Below are 20,742 nucleotides of genomic sequence, written 5' to 3' on the forward strand. Positions count from 1 at the left end.
TGTTGGAAGGTAAGCTAATGCACCTAGATCAGAATTCATTTCCACATCTGTTAGCATCAGCGAAGGAAGGGGTGAAGAATTTTAGGACTCATTGAACCCTCCCCCAGACCACACTCCTCACTGGCCCTGGTTTGCACACTGGGTGCTTTTGCTAGAAAATCACAACAACTTCCTTACATTAATTTCCTGAATATTGTGCTCTACATTTTGTTATGCATCTGCTGCATGTTCGACGCTTGGACATGCATTACCAGGTTTTCATTTCGCTTTCCTGTGCCCCCCTCACCTTCCTTTCCTTTAACAACCCCTCCTTGTTTTGTTGCTGCTGTACTCTTATAAGTTTGCACTGTACCGCATAGTTTGTACTGAATTTAGAAAAGTGTAAAAATTTCAACTTTTAAAAAAGAAGAAGATTATGGATTCGCTTCATCTGCAGAAATGCATATTAGTGCTGCAGTTAATACTTAGCAAGTAAAGAAGCGGATTTGGGAAGGACAGAAAACACCGAAAGAAGATTCTTTTGAAATGTAGATGCACAGTGAAGCACTGCTTTAAACCCTTCTCTTAGGTAAACAGGATCTCAAATAATTTTCTTTTGGAAATTTAGAAGGACATTTCTTCCACTTCCCCTCTCCTCCCCTCCCACCTTCTCTGTACTTTAAGTCTACAATCATGTACTTCAAACTCAGTGTTCTACAGAATTGCCTGCTACATCAGGTATTTCTTCTGCAATAAACATCAGACTGACAGGCCAACAGTTCCACTAGTCTGCAGAGCTGGCCATTTGCTATGCGCAGAACTTCAGGTAATACTTATTTTTATTGAGGGGAAAAGTTGAATACAATTAAACATGGGCATGACAGATTTTTCAGACGTTGCAACACAATTCCACAGTTGGTACTGCATGCCTAATTCAGCAAGCCTAGAGAAAGGGGGGGGGCGGTCCTCTCTACGACACCAAAATGGACGTTTTGTTGCAAAACACTTTGTGACCATTTGTACCTGGACTAAAAGAGAAAACCTGAAAAGATACAGGCTGAAGATGGCGAATGTTTGACATTCCCATGAAATCCTTCGTCTTGTATAAAATCTTTTGAAAGGCAGGGAATGAGCAGCACAAAAAAGGTTAGAAAATACATTGCATGCTAATCTTTATATTAATACATTGTTCTAATTAGGAGAAACCCAGCCAGATGGATGGGGTATGAGTAATATCATGATCATGGTCATGATCTTCATCATCATCTCCGCCCTTGCAACAACTCTGAAGAACATACTGTTTGTATTTTAGAATCCCTAGAATGGTAGATCTTTAGGCCAGATTTCTCATATCCAAATGCAAATTTCTGTTTCTTATGCTTTGCCTGCTGAACGCTTGGTTACTGGATTCAAATCGTAACAACTAATAAATCATAGCTCATTGGCAGAGCTCTTAACACAGACCTGTAGCAAAATTTCCCATAGACCAAAAGAAGGGAAGGGATTTGGAGGTTCTAATGTACTTAGAGGATGTGCACAGTTAATTCATGGTGCTGGAAAACAACAAAACATGGAACTCCATGGTGCTCATCCATAAAAGCTGTGGAGTTCACCGTATTATTTCAATATCTTAAATATATTTTTGATTTTTTTGTCCTTCCTCAAATAATCACTGTGAGTCCCCACAGTGAGAAGTAGCAGGGAGATGATAGATAGATGATAGTAGATAGATAGATAGATAGATAGATAGATAGATAGATAGATAATATATTGGCCTATCAATTGAGACATATAAACTGACACAGTGGCATGCCCTACTTCAAGATACTGAACATGGGCAAACCAAGGTTTGGCCTTGTTTGTAGCATATATTGTTGTCCCCCCATCACTGACCCTGGGATCTGGGAAGAACAATAAGAGCAAACTTTACATGCATTTGTGAACCCCTTATATTATAACACTTCATGAGATTTACAGGCAACATTCCCCTTCAACAACTCTCTCATGAGACTTTCAAATTGGCAATTTCATAGAATCATAGAACTGCTGAGTTGGAAGTGACTCTGAGGGTCATCTAGTCTAACCCCCTACAGTGCAGGAATGTCAACTAGATCATACATGACAGGGTGGCCAATTTGTGTGTGAGCAGGGAGGAGCTTTTGAAAAGTAACCTCTGAAAAAGAAATTGTCATATGCCCCCTCAAGATCCCAGGTCCAATTCAAAGCGCTGGTTTTGACCTGTAAAGCCTTAAAAGTCTAAGGACTGCAATACCTCAAGGACCTACCCAGACCCTGAGATCATCCTCTGAGGCCCTTCTTCATGCGCCCCCTCCACAAGAGGTCTAGAGGGTGGCAACACGAGAATGGGCCTTCTCTGCAGTGGCTTCCCGATCGTGGAATGCTCTCCCTAGGGAGGCTTGTCTAGCGCCTTCATTACATGCCTTTAGGTACCAGGCAAAAAACGTTCCTCTTCAACCAGGCCTTGGGCTGATTAACATCCAATGCCCTTTTAAATGTGTTGGGGAGGGGGAATTATTGGTTGGTTGTTATTCTTGTTTTTACTATTTATTTTGTGGTTTTTATACAGTGGTACCTCAGATTACATATGCTTCAGGTTACAGACTCCGCTAACCCAGAAATAGTACCTCGGGTTAAGAACTTTGCTTCAGGATGAGAACAGAAATCGTGTGGCGGTGGCGCGGCAGCAGCAGGAGGCCCCATTAGCTAAAGTGGTGCTTCAGGTTAAGAACAGTTTCAGGTTGAGAACGGTCCTCGGGAAGGAATTAAGTTCTTAACCCGAGGTACCACTGTATTGCAATTTTTTGTTGTGAACTGCCCTGGGATCTGCAGATGAAGGGCAGTATACAAATTTAATAAAAATAATAAAATATATACAGTGCAGCCCTATGCCTGTTTACTCAAAATGAAGTCCCATTTTGTTCAACAGGACTTACTGCCAGGCACGTTTGAATATATTTGCAGCTTTAGGTGCTTCAGCCAGGTTGGGTCCATGAGACACACTTGAGTCAAAACAAGTATAAAAGTGATAACAGGAGAGAAGTACCAAAAAGTTTCAAGCTGACAGAAATATGCAGACACTTTGCCTTTCCTCTCAGTTGCTTTTGAGCTGGATGTGTAGACAACTGCTAGCAATGTCATAATCAGGGAATAGCTTTATGTACATTCCCTTGATGAACTTTGAATCTGCAAATTCTAAAGGAATAGCTGTGCTCCATCCATTGCTACAAAAAAAAAAATGTAACAAAGAATATTCTGGCATTTTAAGTTTCACAAATGCATTGTGGCATAACTTTGGCAGGCTAAAGCCCATGCAAGGTCACATTCTAATGTTGTTAGTCTTCAGGGTGACACAGGACTCGTGTCATTTTTTAAAATTCGTGGGCGCCCTCCAACTTCTCCCACTACAGCATTCTCTTAGTGTGACATAACTCTGCACCCAGTAATGCCAAACAGATCCAAAAGGAAACCTAAAAGGAGATTTTTATTTACTTCTTTGGTCTAGGAAGCCTTTGTATATCCTGAAGCTTCAGCATATGTCCTACATTTAATATAGTTAAGCATGATCTGCATCAACTTCATCTTAATATTGAAAGGGTTGCAGACAATAGGATAAGCCAGGCACAGCAGGGAGTCTCTGCACAGAAATATCTAAATATTTTCTCATTTCTTCCCTCAAACATTCTGCCTGAGGAAGATCATCTGGGTCACTGAAAACCTTATACTGTATATATTTTCAACAGTAATTTGTTCAGATAAGAGTCTCATGTGCCTCTCTGTCGACTTCTTCTATGGGATCAACACAACTCTATGGACTTTGACCAGGAAAAGTTTTTACTGGTTTTATCTGCATTTTTATTTTATTTTTTTAAAAAACTCTTTTAAAGACACCCAAGTTTGTGTCCATCTAACCACCTTGTAATAGTGAATTTCCTAAGTTAATTATATGCAATGTGAAGAAGTACTGAAATGTGAAAAAGCAAGCATATATTCTCAGGCTTTAAACGATGGCAATGTCTATTGGTGAAACAACACAAAGGTAAAAAGATTCAGAGCAGCAGCACCTGATGACTCATCGGCAGTGGTACCCATTCTCCCTTCACGTTTGTTACAGTACACAATATATAAATGCAACGGGTTAGAGACTCAGGTAAGGGCAGCAAATGTTTGTTTACAGCTCTCACCAAGAGACACAGCTGTAAGCCTTCAAAATAAATTGTAGGTTCCACAATGCAGCCCTCTAATAATGGAAAGAGGCAGAGTCTACAGAACAGGAAGCAAGGTCACCTGTTGAGCAAATGTGGGCATTTACCTACATAATTGCAGAAATTAGGGAAATTGAGGCACAGTCCAGTAATCTGCTGGTCAGAACCGTTTCCCAGTTATAGTTTCGTTTGATAATTTTTTAAATATTCAAATATTATATCTGGCAGCATTCAAAACTCCCATTGTTCGAGGTGTGTTTTGCGACAAGGAATTTCATTAGTGGGAGCAGTTTCGCCTAAGATTTCAGATTAAAACTACAGAGTGGAAGGAAAGGAGGACCATTTTCTGCCTCTCCGCTTCCATCCACTGAAGACTGGAGCAGAGACCCTCTTAAGAATATTAGGGGGGCGGGCAGGGGAAGCATGGCTTTGTGTTTGCAGTCTTCAGATGAGGACTAGACCATATGAAAAATGAACGTAAGATTTTAGCTGCAGTTCATTCATTTTCAGCTTTGTATCTTCTTATTAAAAAGCATGCCTAAACAAAGCAAAAACAAATTAAGCTGATGACAGAACCCCACACCAGCAGATCAAAAAGTTAGGTTAAGCTGGTACTTTCTTATTTTGCATGCTACTATAACTGCAGAGATGTGTGAAAGTACATTGGGACAACAGACAGAAGAGTGGGTTTTGTTATAGCCTGGATGCAGCATAAAGCCTATGTGCCTTATAGGACCTATTGAAAACAGAATTGCTGGAGGGCGGGGGGCGGGGTCAGGAACAGAATGTTAAGTAAAAGCATCATATCCTCTCTTTGCTTATTAAGGTTTCCAAACAGGTACTGCTGTCAAATAAGCACTCAAGGAAAGATAGATTTGTAAGCAGCTTCATTTTATGACAAGACATGAAGGTATTTTACAGCAGTGCAGAGCACCTTATGTACTCTTTGGGCTTACTCAAACATAAACACATACAAACTGAACAAAAGCAGAAGACATTGAGGCTTAGCCACTCCAAGTCAGCATCAGGTGGAAGGGAAATAAGATTGTTCCGTTCTATTGAAAAGGTGCATTAAATATACCATAGCAAACACTATAGCTGCTGCTGGTATAGCATTTATACCCCACCCTTCTAAAAAATGGCTCTCAGAGCAGCTTACAAAACCACTAAGAATATACATGAACTACTCAAACTCAATTCCCAATAGGGTAGGGTAATCCATCCCATCAGGGATCGCATAGTAAACAGGGTGTCACATTCACATTCCTGACACTGTTTCACAAAAAAGAATGTAGATTAACACAATCATATTTGGCTACAAAATATCAAAGTAATATCAAATATCAAAGTAAGTCTGATTTAACAAATATACTAATATTCTACAAAGAAGGCTGGGAGGAATCATCAAAATCATCATCATCATATTTTGACACTGCAAACATCTTTGTAAAAACAGTAAGTGCTGCATTTAATCAATTTATTAAAATAGTTATATCCTGCCTTTACATACATACATACATATATACATATACATACATACATACATACACACACACACACACACACACACCAAAGTGGAAAATGGTATTCAAGTTAAAAAACAATAGAAGCAGTCCCCATAGACCCTCTAGAAATAGCCATGTACTGGCAATACAGTGAAATAAAAACATAGATGAAATAGATGTTGATGAAGGGATACAGCTAAGAAGCTCATGCCTCTAAGTGCCAACCTGCTAAACTCACTGGTGATGCAGAGGCACAAGGAATTCTGATGTTGACCTGCATCTACAAGACTGCATACATGTGATGAGATGGTCCTTTAGATATCTAATAAATTAAATAATTTAGGATTCAGCTAGCCCCCCCCCCCGAATTGGTCTGAAAACAAATATGTACTCAATGAAAACAAAACAGGCCTAGACCTCTGTCTGTCCCACCCAAATGTTGAGTCACTCTCAGAGTGCCACTCTGGACCAGCTAAAGTTTCTGAACATGCTTTTCCCCATTCAGTACATACTCAGCCCTAGATGTGATACATTTAATTGCAGAATACAACAAAAATATAGCCCTGAATCTTCTCCAACCAATTTTGTTTTCGTTGTCTGGAATGTTTGCTCTTTCCCACTTACATTGACCCAAACAGAGCATTTGTGTTCCTAGAGTATTGTTTTGCCCTCATTCTCCCATTACTTATGCTGATGTATGTTGAAAATTGAGGCTTATCAGCTTTGATTATCTGAAGACTGCCATGGTAAGGCTTGAAAATAAGTTCCAGCTACAGATGGAGAGATAAATACAGTGCACTAGCATTATCTGTACATTAAAGAGTTTTGCAATTTCTGCCTCAAGATAAAGTGAAATGCCTGTTAAGGAGGGTGAGAGGAACAGAAAGAACAGAACGAAAGCAACACTGAAAAGGAAAGATGTTTTCTCCAGATGAAAGGAAACCAAGATTGATCCACTAACTGCCCTCTGTCTGTTTTGTGTTTGTTTAATGTTTTCTACCAATACAGCAATTCAAAACAGAATCTGCATGCCAGTCAGGTTTTGCTCGAGCGGGGAAATAAACTATTTAAAAATTAGTAAAACTGATATTTCAAGGCTTAGGAAGAAAGAGTAACTTCTAAAGAAAACAACGCATTTCTAAGGCTCCCAGCTGATGCACACTTATTTCCAAGTAAAAGTTCACGGGGTTGTACTGTAAATAAAAGTTTTTTAAAAAGCAACAAAACTCCACTTTACCAAATGAAATTCACAATCTCTGAGTATATCCTTTTACAAGCAAAAAACTCAACTCAAACTGAAGGAATAATACCAATAGCTACTGAAAAAAACATGTTTACCCCAAATCATACGTCTCTTCCTAATCCTGGTGCCAATGCCTTTATTATTAGTCAGGGCAATTGTGTAAATCAGCATGAATAATCTATGACATAAGGAGGTGGAAGGTCTCACACTTTGCTTCAGAAATGGGGTGTGTGTCTCATTGTCCTGCTACCAACTTTTGCCACACCTGTGTAGCTTGCTTGTCTACTACACTTACTTTGCACACAAGTGAATTCTGTGTGTCTTTGGCTTATAGCAGCTTTGGGGCAAGTTCATGCACCATGATAAAAAGCCACACCACAAGCACAGACTTGAACACCACCCGGCTGAGTCACATTTCTTTTTTGAAATTTTGGTCCCACTGTCCACCAGAGATTCATGTGATGGGAAAATAATGTCATATGGTGTACTCTGTTTACACAGCCAGGACCCATTCAAAATATTTGTCTTATGCATATTTTGAACTTATTTATTTATTAATCTTTAAAACTTTTTTTTAAAGAACCCTTTGAAGTGGCTTACATAAACAGTGCAATATACAAACAATAGAAACCAAATTCACAAAACAACTCATATCTCTCCCCAAGCAGCCTCAAAAGCCGCAACTGAATGCACAGAAAAGGAAACAACCCTAATATAACAAGGAGAGAAATGTCCTTCAGTTGAACTCCATTCTAAACAGCTACATTTTAACCAAATGCTGAAAATCATAGAATCACAGAACCATAAAGCTGGAAGGGACCACAAGGATCATCTAGTCTAGCGCCCTGTAACGCAGGAATCTTTTGCCCAATGTGGGGCTCAAATGCACAACCCTGAGATTAAGAGTCTCATCTCAACCAGAAAGGTGTTCCATAGGATAGGTGTTGCCACCCCAAGAACACACCAAAACCCTGTTCCTTGTTGCCATCCAGTAGGTCTCAGACAGCTAAGGAGAGCAAGTCAGGGCCTCAAATGATAAATAGAGCAAATGGAAGAAGGAAGTCCTTATGGTTCCCATGTCAGGGAAGAGCCAGAACGCTGCTTCGTCAGTAGCAGGGGAGGGTTCTGAGCAGGAACTGTCAGAAGTGGAAGACAGGGAAATGAGGCGGGAAGCAAAACAGGGGGCAGAGAGTAGTCAGGCGGAGCAGGGGGGCAGAGATGGTGAAGAGCCCTATAACCCACCAACGCCGGGAGAAGGAAGTTCAGACTCAGAAAGGGGGGGAGCATTCACATCAGCACAGGCAAGGAGAGAAATGAAGCGTAAAGATCATAGACGTCTTGTGAGATTTCCACGCCTACTTTGTTGGCGCCGGAATTGAAAGAAGCCACTCCCTGAATCTGACTCGATAGGTTCGGATGCATGATTTTGAACTGTAGCTGTTCTTTTGTATATATGTAATAAAGACTGTAAATATCACGCTGAGTGTACTGGAGTGTTACTGCGAAGAGGGAACATCACCTTGGTATTTAGGCACTTAAAGGTAAAAGCTAGGATCTTGAATTGAGTCTGGAAACAAGCTGGCACACAGAGAAGATCAAAGAAAATGGAATAATATGTTATGCTCACCTCATTCCAGTCAAGACCCTGGCAATAGCATTTTACACTAATGGCAGGTGCTTTTAAATCTTTTTCAAGGGAAGCCCTATCTAGAACGCATTACAGTAATCTAACCTAGAGGTACCTTGGGCATGAGTGAGTATGGCAAGGTCCTTTCATCAGGTAAGACTGTAGGTGATGTACCAGTTGAAGTCATGAAAAGATGCTCCTCAAAACCTGCACATTCAGCAGCAACACCATGTCAAGGAGCACCTCCAAACTATAGGCTTGGACTTTTAGAAGGAATGCAACTACATTCAAGGCAGGCTGCACTCCTAAACCTGAACTGGGTGGCCCATCCACCCCAAGTACTTCTGTCTTTTCTGAATTGAGTTTTAGCTTGTTATACCCCAGCAGTAGTCTAGCATTTCCATTTTCTCCCTAGGAGCGTATGTGTAAAAAAAAGATAGAGCTGGATATCATCAGCATATTGATGATGCCACCCCCTAAATCTTCTGCTGCCTTCTTCCAGTGATACGCTATAGATGTAAAACAGTATAGGAGACAAGATGGAACCACACAGAATCCTGTAGGCCACTGGGTGTCCTCGTGGTCAGAAATAAATGGTAGCAGTTCCATACCACAATCCTAATACCCATCCCCATAAGGTTACCCAGAAGAACCATGGCCACTGTTGTCAAATGCCACTGATAAGTTGAAAAGAAGAACCAAGAGGGTCACACTCACCAACAATCTCCCTTTCAAGTCATCCAGCGGGTCAACAAAGTCAGTTTCAGTCCCCAAACTAGTCCAAAGGCCAGATGAGAAAGAATCTCATCAACTCCATCCAATCAATTCCATCCAAGAATCTCTGGAGCTGTGCCACCACCACCCACACACTCCCCTTGCTCCCCCCAACCCAAAATGTGTTGGATCAGGTGATAGCTGTTTAACTCAGAAGAATTCAGTGATTCCCCCCACTCTACAGAGCTGCTGTAATGAAACAAAGAGGTGCCGGAACTCAGAGACTCTCTCTGGCCAGACTGATTTCAATTAAGTCCCTCATCACATGGGGGAATTCCACTGCACAACACTGAACAGATGCGATGGTGATAGAAAAGAGTAACTTCTTTGCCACCATCATAGAATAAACAGGAAAATGGCCTTTAAGATGCGCTCGGTTGAGTTTGCTGTGAGTCTTCTTCCACTGTTGCCCTAGTTGCCTTTCTACTTGCAAGATTAGCCCCAGTATTGTAACCTGGTAAAGCACACAACCTTATGAATTCCATCTGATAGAAAAGGACACTTCGAAGTGATTGCACTGACCATTCATAAATTAAGTAATCTATCAAGAGTCATCCTCCCTTTCCATGTAAATGTTACCACTTGTGTGGTTATTCCCATGACAATCCAGGTTGAGTGGTCTCCGAGTTGGGTCAGTCTTATCCAGGGCCCCTGAATAGGCTGCTTGGGGCAGCTGGGTGCAGCCGTGGATGTAAAGGGAGGAAAGAGATAGAACTTCCTGAACCACAAGAACAGAGTCTGTGAATAATGCTCCTCTTACTTGTTGCTGCTGTTGTTTTATTACCTGTCATTCATATGAAAGTGCCAGGGAGGGTTACAACAGTTAAAACACAATGCTATAAAAAGCTTAACACAATTTATTGAAATAGTCAAACTCAAACCATCATGACACCACTCCGGTCACCAAAGAATGAATATTCAAACATTATGAATATGTGAGATCACTTCAGTGTTTACACCTTGCTGCTGGCAGCGAGATACACTGTCTGCAGCACAGTAACTCAAGGGTAGCCATCCTAGCTACTTCCAGATATTTGATGGACTCCAACTCCCATCAGCTTCAGCAGTATGGCCAATGGTCAGGGATGATGGGAGTTGGAGTCCAACAAACATCAGGAAAGCACCATGTGGGCTTCCCCTTGTAGTAACGGAATTGTTTTGAGATGCGGGCCTTCTTGAGACACTGCAGGAAACATAGTACTGTAGCTCAACATACTACTGAAAAGATGTCAAAACTGAGAACTTTATTAGACACTCCAGTATCAAGTCTCCTCGCATGAAAAACAGTGAACAAACACTTCAAATCTTTGCATGGTAGCATCAGCCAAGAACACACCACTATTAGTAAGAGTAGTTAAAAACAGATTGATTCCATTGCAATCAGCACTTTATTTATTTTAAGAGGGAGAGAAACTGGTCATACTGCATGCCATTAAACACTCGAAAGGAAACAGCTGTAAATCTGGCAATTAAGGGGGCATAATTGGACTGTTCTGAGCATATGTGTCAATGGATGCAAACTGGTGTAGAATTTGCCACAACAAAAACAAAATGAGCAGAAGGTTGCTGTTTCCTATTTTAAGTTTTAAATGACAACTCATATGGAGCATTAAGTGCAAGAAAAGGAGATGTGAGATTTTAAACCTATTTTGTGGCAAGGATGATTGTGTGACCCTAAGTGTTTCCTTTTTTTAGTTCCACTATGTTTAGAGGAATACACACACTGGCCAGTGTGTTTAGGTTTGCTGCAAAAGTGATAAAGAGTCCTATGGAACTTTAAAGATGCACAAATTTATTTATTTATTTATTTATTTACAAATTTATTATAGCATAAGCTTTCATGGATTACAGTCCAGTTTATCAGATGCATGAAGCGTTATCCCGTGTTGGTTGGTATATATTCAGGTATACAATATGTATACCTGCAACTCATAGCACTTCCTGCATTTTATGGGGTAAACTTTGATCCACAAAAGGCATAAGATATTTGTTAGCCTTTAAGAGGCCAGAATGGAATCAACATCAATGGAAGAGATCTAAATTGTCTATGATACGCAGAAGATATAGTTGCAATAGCCAAAGGTCAACAAGAACTATAAAAAAAAGTTGGAAGAACTAAATGAAGTATCAAAAAAGGTAGGACTGAAGATGAACCTAAAGGTAAAGGTACCCCTGACCATTAGGTCCAGTTGTGACCGACTCTGGGGTTGTGGCGCTCATCTTGCTTTATTGGCTGAGGGAGCCGGCGTACAGCTTCCGGGTCATGTGGCCAGCATGACCAAGCCACTTCTGGCGAACCAGAGCAGCACACGGAAACGCCGTTTACCTTCCTGCTGGAGCGGTATCTATTTATCTACTTGCACTTTGACATGCTTTCGAACTGCTAGGTTGGCAGCAGCAGGGACCGAGCAACGTGAGCTCACCCCATCGCGGGGATTCGAACTGCCGACCTTCTGATTGGCAAGCCCTAGGCTCTGTGGTTTAACCCACAGCCAAGACTAAAATAATGTATTACATGTGATGTGTTTTGGAGAGAAGACTTGGACCATGACACAGAGAAACATGAACAACTTAAGAATAACACAATGTACCATGGAATGTTCAATGTCAGGAATATAAAAGACAGAAAAGCTAGTAACTGGATATGACAGAGACCAGAAGTTATGGATGGAGTGGTGAAGGCCATGAAGTTGAAGTTGGACATAAGGCAGGACATGTTACAAGGGGCAATTTAGGCCAATGGACTAAAGCAGGGTTAGCATGGAGAGCCTACAATTTCAAAAGACCAAGGCGGAACCACAGGCGGATGATCTGAAACTAACAGCAAGGCTTATGTGGATGCAAGGAGCAAACAGCAGAAAGCAATGGAGAGAACTTGAGAGGCATATATCCAAATATGGATGTGAGATGCTGGAAGGAAACAAAACAAGAAGATGCCACAAAACTCTTTGGGGTTTTTTTCTTTTCTTTTGCGAGGAGAATAATGTGGTTACATCTTTGGAACTAGGTTTGAGGCTGAATCAAGCTGAGTTTTTTTTAAAAAAAAAATTACACAAAAGAAAAAACAAGACAGAAAAATAAAAATAAAAAAAATAAAAATAAAACCATCATTCTCCAATTCTCCACTTTCAATACCTTCTTTCCTTGACCTCCTCCTCCTCCCTTTTCCTGTATCCTGTTTTATAATAATCACAGCAAATCCTTTCCATAATTCATAGTATTCTGTCATCACATTACCTTGATCTATTTTCATCTTATCTTATAGAAAACCTTAAAGTTTAAAACTTAAATCTTAATTTTTACCAACTTCTCCTAAACCATAACATTCTTGCCTAGTTCTTTAGACATTTTTATAAGAGCCAAATAGTTTCATTTCAACATTTTCCTAACATTCATCAATTTTATAAAACAGTCCTAATGATAAAAATAAAAGAAAAAAGCAATCCAGTCTTCATCCAACATCCCTTCCTCCTGGTCCCGGGTTTTGTCAGTCCTTTTTATCCTATTAATCTAGCACATTAACCTGGCAATCTTATATCCAAGGCCCTCAAGTCTGTTCCATGTCCCTTCCGTAACTCTTCTTTACATTTCCCTTTTATTCGTGGGAACTCCAGCTTGGTAGTGTTTTTGACCCTTTTCAGCAAGACGATCCCTTTTCCATAGTCCAGGATAGGCTCGATGTAGTATTTACAAGCATGCTCCAGATTCCCTTCAAAATTGAGAGCCCCCACAGCTCCAAACATCTGACGGCCCCTTTCCAGACTTGAAAAGTCCAAATCTCCCTGTAAAGGGGGGTCTATCCAACCCCCCATTTCCAAACCAAACCAGATTTTATCTTTCCAAGTCTGATTTTTTCCAAGTTCATTTATCAAATCCAAGAGTTTATATTCCTGCTGGGCCGCAGCTCCCTCCGTCTCTGGCGCCCAAGATTCAGCAAGGTCCTCTTCTTTCAGTTGTTCTGTCATGGCACGCTCCTGTTTTGATTCCTGGGTGGGCTCCATATAGTTTCCCACTACCTGTTCAAAGGTTCTGGCCGCATTAGTCATGAAATCCGTCTTCTGACTTAACTGATCCAATAGGGCATTTATTTTACAGAAAGCACCCAACAGTGCTTCTGAAGACATTGTCCTACAAGGTCACAAATCCTTTCCCACAGTTGTAATCAGTGACAGCTGCAAGTTCCCAGGAATTAGTTACAATTTCACAGTTCCCCTCTAGGGGGAAAAACTTCTGGTTGTTCTTTTTCTTGAAGACAATAGCAACAAAGTTTCTTTTTTAAGATATTTTGTCCATATTTGTTCTTTTAAAAGACGAAAGGAAACAATGGAGTCACAATGTTTCTCTTCTTTTAACTATCTGTCAAAGACATTTGTTTCTGGTCAATGAGCTTCAAACGTCAATTCTGACACCCCGCTCCAGGGTCAGGACGGTGGAAAATTACTTTGCTTTAGATTCACTTCTGCAGGTTTAAACAGCTCAAAAAAGGTCCCCCTTCTTCCCCTGCTACCGAAGGGGGGTTCAGCAATTTTAAATGATGAAAGTTGATCCTTTAAAAGTGATTTTTAAGGCTCTAGTTTGCGTTGTCTTTGCTTTCTTCTGACTACGAGGAAACGGAAGGGTGACTTCCTGTTTAAACCTTCCCGTTTCAGTACCAAATTAGGGTTAATTTTTAAGTCCAAATTCCTTTTTATTTCACAAGTTCTTATTTGAAGTCCAAATATTCAATGTTCCAGTACTCACGGTTGGTTGTTTTAAATGCCAAATTGTCCCAGGAAAAAGGCAGCGCTCTCCGGCAATGACTATGCGGCTTCGCTCTGCAGAAAAAGCAATTGACTCACAGCACCGCGCCACTTCCCCCTCTTCACTTCGGAGCCCGTTTGTGGGTTCCTTTGTGGGTTGGGGGGGCGCTAAGGGTGCCCGCCGAGTCCCACAGTCACAGGCTTCATCCGCCTGTGATTTCCAGAAGGGTCCCCGCTATGCCGCAGCGGAAAAGACCCGTTTCATGCGGAGCTAGTCCCTCCAATTCAGAGGGAGTCCGCCATTGCCGGTGGCGCCACCCCGGAAGTCCTGAATCGAGCTGAGTTTTGTCACTGGCTGGTTATCACTAGAAAATTAGTCACTAAAAAGGGCATTTAAGAAAACAGAAAACACTGTGTTTTAGTAGCTTTATCATAAACTGCTCTAGGAAATCAGCAACATATCAGTTTGGAAGAAAAATGAATTATAATGTTTCGCTTTCCTACCTAAAAGTCATAATTTTGAAGATTTTTTCATAATATCAAAATCTGTCCAAGGGGACAGACTATTGGGTGAGAGTCAAGCTATATAGTCAGCCTACACAAGTCTGAACAACTCTGTGATTCTTGATGGATACTTGATGCCAATGATGCTATTAATTGTAGAAAGCTCCTCTAAAACTAATGTGGCCGAAAAGACTAAAGAGTCAAAATCCATAGCACCATAAAGCCCTGACTGCTGCCTTCTTGCATTGGTGTCTCGTCCAACTCTACAGTTCTACGATTCCTTAAGCCAAGCTCTTTGTGGATCAGCAATCCACCCCATAAGCACCCTCATGGAGTCATGCTGTCCAGTCCCTGAAGTGTTTTACACCTCTGGCTCAAAGCTCAAGAGATCTGGACAGGAAAATTGGCTTCCAGGTGGAAAGATCCAAATTAGAAACAGAATTGTTAGAACCCAATACTAAGAATTTGTCAAGAATGTATAACTTGCTGCTGAAATGGAATACTCAAGATGAAACGGTAAAATCGGCTATGATTAAATGGGCACAGGACGTTGGTCATAACATTATGTTTGCTGACTGGGAACAGTTATGGACCACAGGTATGAAATTTACGGCATGTAATGCCTTAAGAGAGAATATTATGAAAATGATATACAGGTGGTACATAACCCCAGTCAAGCTTGCGAAATCTATCACTTGCCCGATAACAAATGTTGGAAATGTAAAGAAACTGAAGGTACATTTTTTCACCTTTGGTGGACGTGCCCAAAGATTAAGGCTTTCTGGGAAATGATATATAATGAATTAAAAAAGGTATTTAAGTATACCTTTCCTAAGAAACCAGAGGCCTTTCTCCTGGGCATAGTCGGCCAAATGGTGTTAAAAAAGGATAGAACTTTCTTTATGTATGCAACAACAGCAGCAAGAATACTCATCGCAAAGTATTGGAAGACACAAGAACTTCCCACGCTGGAGGAATGGCAGATGAAACTTATGGACTATATGGAATTGGCGGAAATGACTGGTAGAATCCGTGACCAGGGAGAAGAGTCGATGGAGGAAGACTGGAAGAAATTCAAAGACTATCTTCAGAAACACTGCAAAATTAAGGAATGTTAGAGTGATGTTGGACTGAAAATAAGTGGTTTCCAGCTGCACAGGTTAAAGTTAAGGATAGATTAAGATTAAAGATTAAGATTAAAGAACTTTAAAGAAATGGAAATTTGATATTAAAAGGGAAAACTTTAAAGTTACAGGATATTAAGACCAAGAATTAGGTTTAAAAAAGTTGAAGTTATATATTTTAACATTTTATTAAATTAAAGATTGGGATTAAAAAAGTGGAAAAGAAACTGCTGGCTAAATAAATATGGATTGGAATACAAAAGAGGGAGGTATGAGGAAGTCCAGAAAATAAGTAACTTAAAATTGGAAATGGAAAAGAGAGTTTGTTATTAATTGTTTTGTGTTTATATTGTTAAGTTTTGTATTGTTTTTTTTGTGTGCGTTGTTTTTCTTTTTTGTTTGTTTAAAACCTTAATAAAAAATTATTATAAAAAAAAAACAAAGCTCAAGAGATCTGTAGGTTTGAGTTGGCAGAAGGAAGTGTACGTGGTGCAATCCTCATATTAAGCTGATAGCAGTCTCTGGATAGCATTCTTTGTATCTTCCTTTGAATGCTCCATACATTTCTGCTTTGACTTGGCTGAAAAAAGGGAGGCAACAGAAGAACCTTGAGGTGGGCAGGAGGGGGTGGGGAAAGGAGAAGCACTTTCTCTTCAAAGTCTGGGTAGTCTCTTCCATCCTGCCACAGTGCCTCAACCTTCCCTTAAAAGGCCCCAGTTCAAGTTTCATTGCAAAGTTCAGGAAGCACAGAGGATGGTATGCATAAACAATGGTACATAGATATTGTGGCTTTCGTATAAAACAAAATGATATACTGGTCATATGACAGAAAGCGTCAAGCTTCTTCTAACTGACTCTAAGACAATCATAGATAGTCACAACTAGATTATTTCTACCCTGCCTAGATAATGTGAAATTCCATATACATAATCCAAAAATCTTCAGCAGACATAGGTGACCTAATGTATCATGGTTTGCTATAAAATAAACACAGATCCAACCACATGTGCTGCGGAGACAGACAGGCAGACACATGATATAGCAACACAATTAAATTATGGGCAGAAAGCAAAAGCTCCATTTCCATGCCTAACTTGTCCTTCAATGTATTTCACTGTGATTGTCTAGCTGGATGATAAGATGCACGAAACAAGCACATCATCATCATTAGGCTCCAGTTGCAACACTGTTTGGAACCAAAGTATGCAGAATTTTCTAGCCTAGCTAGTTTTCTACACCAACAACTAGTTTTCTGAAGCAAGCCTTCACCACCAGCTAGATTCCCTGCTCCCTGAGTTGTTGTTGTTGTTTTTGCTCTGTTTTGGGTGTTCTTCAGACTTTGGATAGGCCACATGACTTCATCCTTTCAGCTTCTGCCCCATCCTTGAAATAGAGATACTGTAATAACTATTAAAATACAGTATTCACAGGCAAAGATACAAACTGCCAGTATTTAGCCCAGCAACATACATTTCCTTCAAACAGCATTTCCGTGTAGAAAAGGTAGACTCAAAGCATATAATTCATGCCCAACAGGCATTCCCATCAACTGATGAACTGTTTCTATGGCACACTTCATTTAGCAGTTAAGACTGTTCCTACAGAGCATTTCATTAGCAGCTAAAACTTTTTATTAAAAGCTTTCTTATGCATTCCACAAACATAAAATGAATTTATGCACAAGAAGCAATGGGGTGGGGAATAATAATAGATTGACAGCACTCCCCTCATTGTTTACACATTTCCGTAGGAAAGAGCTAGATATAAAACTATTCTAAGTTTCACACAACCATGTGTAAAGCAAACTACTTGGCTAGGGAAAACTTATGGGGAAATATGGGCATGCGTGCATATGCAAGCATACTTAACATTGGACTCACAGAGAAGAAAAGAATCACAAAAAAATGCTTCTTCAAAGGGCTTGTGTATCTCAACGCAAACGTCAGATGTGTGTACTAAACGTCAGACGAATGTACAAGTTCATAATATGTGTGAATCAAAACACACACCCCACACACTCATATATATATATATATTACATAATTTGCTAGCCATTCAACATTAGAGGGGATGTGATTAATCTTCCACGACAGGCTCTGAACTTTCCGTTCAGATGGGTTCTTCCTCTTCCTTCAGACCTACTGGCAATGGATGTCATTTGACCTGCAGATTTCACTCCGAATAAGGATCAGAGAAACAAACACTGACATTATTCCGCTAACCAATTATCTGCCTCAATTTACTGCTCAAGCCCAGAGACTAGTTTGCTAAATGCATAACAACTAGAGGGGTGGGGGGGGGAGAGAAATGTTTGATAGAAAGGAGGGGGAAATATTGTCAGTTCTTTCGTTTTGCACTTAAATGAGCAGAGTGGATGAAGCCAAAGGAAGCCAGGCACAAAGCAAACAAATTTGAGTTTGGGGAGGTGGAGGTGGCTGGGATCTAAAATACCATTCACCAGGGCTGGCTCAAAAAGTGGGGAAGGAGAAGCCAGGCCTTCTCAAAGGTTTTTGTGGGGAGGCCAAATAGGCTCCTTAGAAAGGGGCAGTAGATAACGAATAACAGGAATAAGAGAGAAGCTTTTGAACCATTTTGTCTGCCCTTATTTACCCCATCCTCTTTCCTTTCTCCAGCAGGTTGCTAGGAGGAACATGTGCCTCTACTCCATCCTGTGTTTACACTTTGGGAAACTCTCACTACCATATCTCCCTCCCCAATTTCCTGTCCTGGGGAATGAAAGGCAGCAAGACTGTGTCTTTCTCCACCTCCCCGCACTTAACCCCAAATCCAATTCTTCACCCTACTTCTTCCTCCTCAAGGGACTTACAATCCTAGCCAGGCTTCACCAGAAACCTTGAAGGGGGTTGGGAGGGAGGGGAGGAGGAGAAGGAAACACACCTGTTTCATCAAGCCAAAAGAAGTGAATGCAAAACAGAGAGGGCTATTATTCCCTAAATAGAAAACAAGCACTTAGCAACCTTTCTAGGTGGACTTGAATGCCAGAACCCTCTTAAAAATAAAATAAAAATTGCACTCCTCTTCCTACCTCAGAAGGGGAAGAAAAACCTGGAGCTGGGTTTTCCTGCTCCCACCCTCGAAAGGAAAAGCAGTTGGTGGAGATCCAGAGGGGTTTGGATTTGCAAGGTCCCCTCCCCCAAAAAAGAGACACCCTTCCCCTAATCAGCAGAGGCTCAAGAAGTCACCGAAACCACTGTCTTGAGACCAAGGGGAGTCTAGCCATTCCCTTCAACGCCCGGCACAGCTTCCCCACAGCCGACCCAGGCACCCCTCACTCATAGATATCCAGCCCCACACAAGCCCAAACACCACCCCTTCCGCTCGCTCGCTCGCTCGCCCTCCCTTCTCCACCTCTTCCAGCTGGCAGTCCGACTTACCCACTCCAGCACCCTCAGAAAAGCCAGGGGCTCCTTCAGCGCCCGGAAGGTTCCCTTGGAGGCGAGCTGGTGGGGGGGGGGGGAGAGAAAAGCCAGTGAGGGCAGAGTTAGGGCAGGAGGGGTGCCAACCCCCGCGGCGAAGCCTCCCGGCGCGCGCGCTTCCCCCTGCCTCCCTCCCTCCCTCAGGCGCCCTTACCTGGTTAACGGGTTCCATCCCTGCCCGGCTTTTGGCGCGCAAACTTCAGCTTCCCCGGAGGAGGCGGCGTCCAGGTGCAAGGAGCGCCCAGGAGAGGCTCTAGGCTGCTTGCCCGCGCCGAGCAAGGCAGCCGAGGAGCCCGGGTTGGAGCGAGCGAGGCGGGCGGGGGGAAAAAACCCAGAAGAGCTGAGCTCCCAGCGAACATCCACGCCCGAGCCGAGCGCGCAGGGCGGAGGGAAGGAGAGGAGAAGGAGGAGGTGGGGTGGGCTGCCCGGGCTCGCCGCTCTGCCGCGCTTTAGTCGCCTGAAGAAGCGAGTGCGAGGTGGCCGGGCCGCTGCTTGAGAGAGGAGGGGGACGCTTCAGCCGCTCGCTTCGCCTTCTCACGGGCTGAGCGCTTCTCCCCTCACAAACCTCTGGACGGTGCTGGCGCGCTTCCTCAGCATGTCGAAGCGGAGGCAGAAATAAGAACAGGAGGAGGACTTTTTGAAGAGAGGGGACGCGCTGCCACTCCGGCGCGTTTTTTCCCGCGCAGCGTCCCTGCGAATAGCGGCGCGCTCGCTTCAGTCGGCGTCTTCCCGCCGAGGGAAGAGCTGCGCCCTCCCTCTCGCGCGCGATGTGGGACTCGTAGCCCGATCCTACGTCTCCTCAGAAGCCGCCTTATACCGAGTCAGAGCACTGGCCCGTCTAGCTCAGTAAAGCCTACACTGTCTGGCAGCAGCTACATGGAGAGGCCTGGGGTTGACCCCGGGACCTTTTGCTTGCAAGGCGGACCCTCTACCACTATCTATGGCCCTTCCCCTCTTACTTGGGAGTAAGCCCCAGTAGGGGTGACAGCACAGTCCGTGTGTGCAAATGCCATAAGCAAAAATAAACCCCTGCCTCCAAGGAGTTTACAGTCTGAAATAAGCAATGGGGAAAGCAATAGAGGGAGCAGTGGATGCAGATAATGTTTACTACACCATGTATGGGTTTAGCCCTGTCTCTCTCTGTGTGTGTATTTTTCTCTCAGTTAAGCTAAATTAGATTTCTTTCCAGCATGTATGCGCTAGGTTTGTACACATCCTCAGCAAATGTACAGTGCAATCCTAACCATGCCTACCATGAGAAGCAGGTCTTACTGAATTGAGTGGGACTTGCACCGGGGTAAATGGGGTTGTCTCCCTAATCTAGGAGTCAGCACCATTCATTGATCACCAGTGGGATTTGCTTCACTGGAAGCTGACATGCAGAGGACTAGGCTGCATAAGGAAGTGGGTAGAAAGCAAGCCAAAGAGATAACTACAGCCAAGTCGTCTGAGGGTTTTATGGCTGCAATGATGTGCTACTCTTTGGACTGGCAGAGATCAGCATGAGGATTAGCACAGTGTGACTTACAGGTGTTGGGCAATGGCATGCTTCTTTGGCAGCACACCAATTAGAGCCTTAAAAGTCCT

At 42.3% G+C, this 20,742-nt stretch overlaps 1 protein-coding gene across 1 annotated transcript in view; it reads right to left on the bottom strand.

Annotated features, from left to right (window-relative positions):
* The window catches only part of SYNPR (synaptoporin), a 148,048-nt gene extending 128,209 nt beyond the window's left edge, over nucleotides 1-19,839 (bottom strand). Inside the window, exons 1-2 of the mRNA XM_080995901.1 lie at nucleotides 19,310-19,839; nucleotides 19,114-19,179 (exon numbers count right to left, since the gene is read on the bottom strand). Coding sequence (XP_080852027.1) covers nucleotides 19,114-19,179; nucleotides 19,310-19,327 — 84 coding nt within the window. The 5' untranslated portion in view covers nucleotides 19,328-19,839. The remainder of the gene's footprint in view (nucleotides 1-19,113; nucleotides 19,180-19,309) is intronic.
* Nucleotides 19,840-20,742: the final 903 nt, after the last annotated feature.

Source organism: Podarcis pityusensis, assembly GCF_964106645.2.
Source record: "Podarcis pityusensis genome assembly, chromosome: 2".
Classification (NCBI taxonomy): Eukaryota; Metazoa; Chordata; class Lepidosauria; order Squamata; family Lacertidae; genus Podarcis; species Podarcis pityusensis.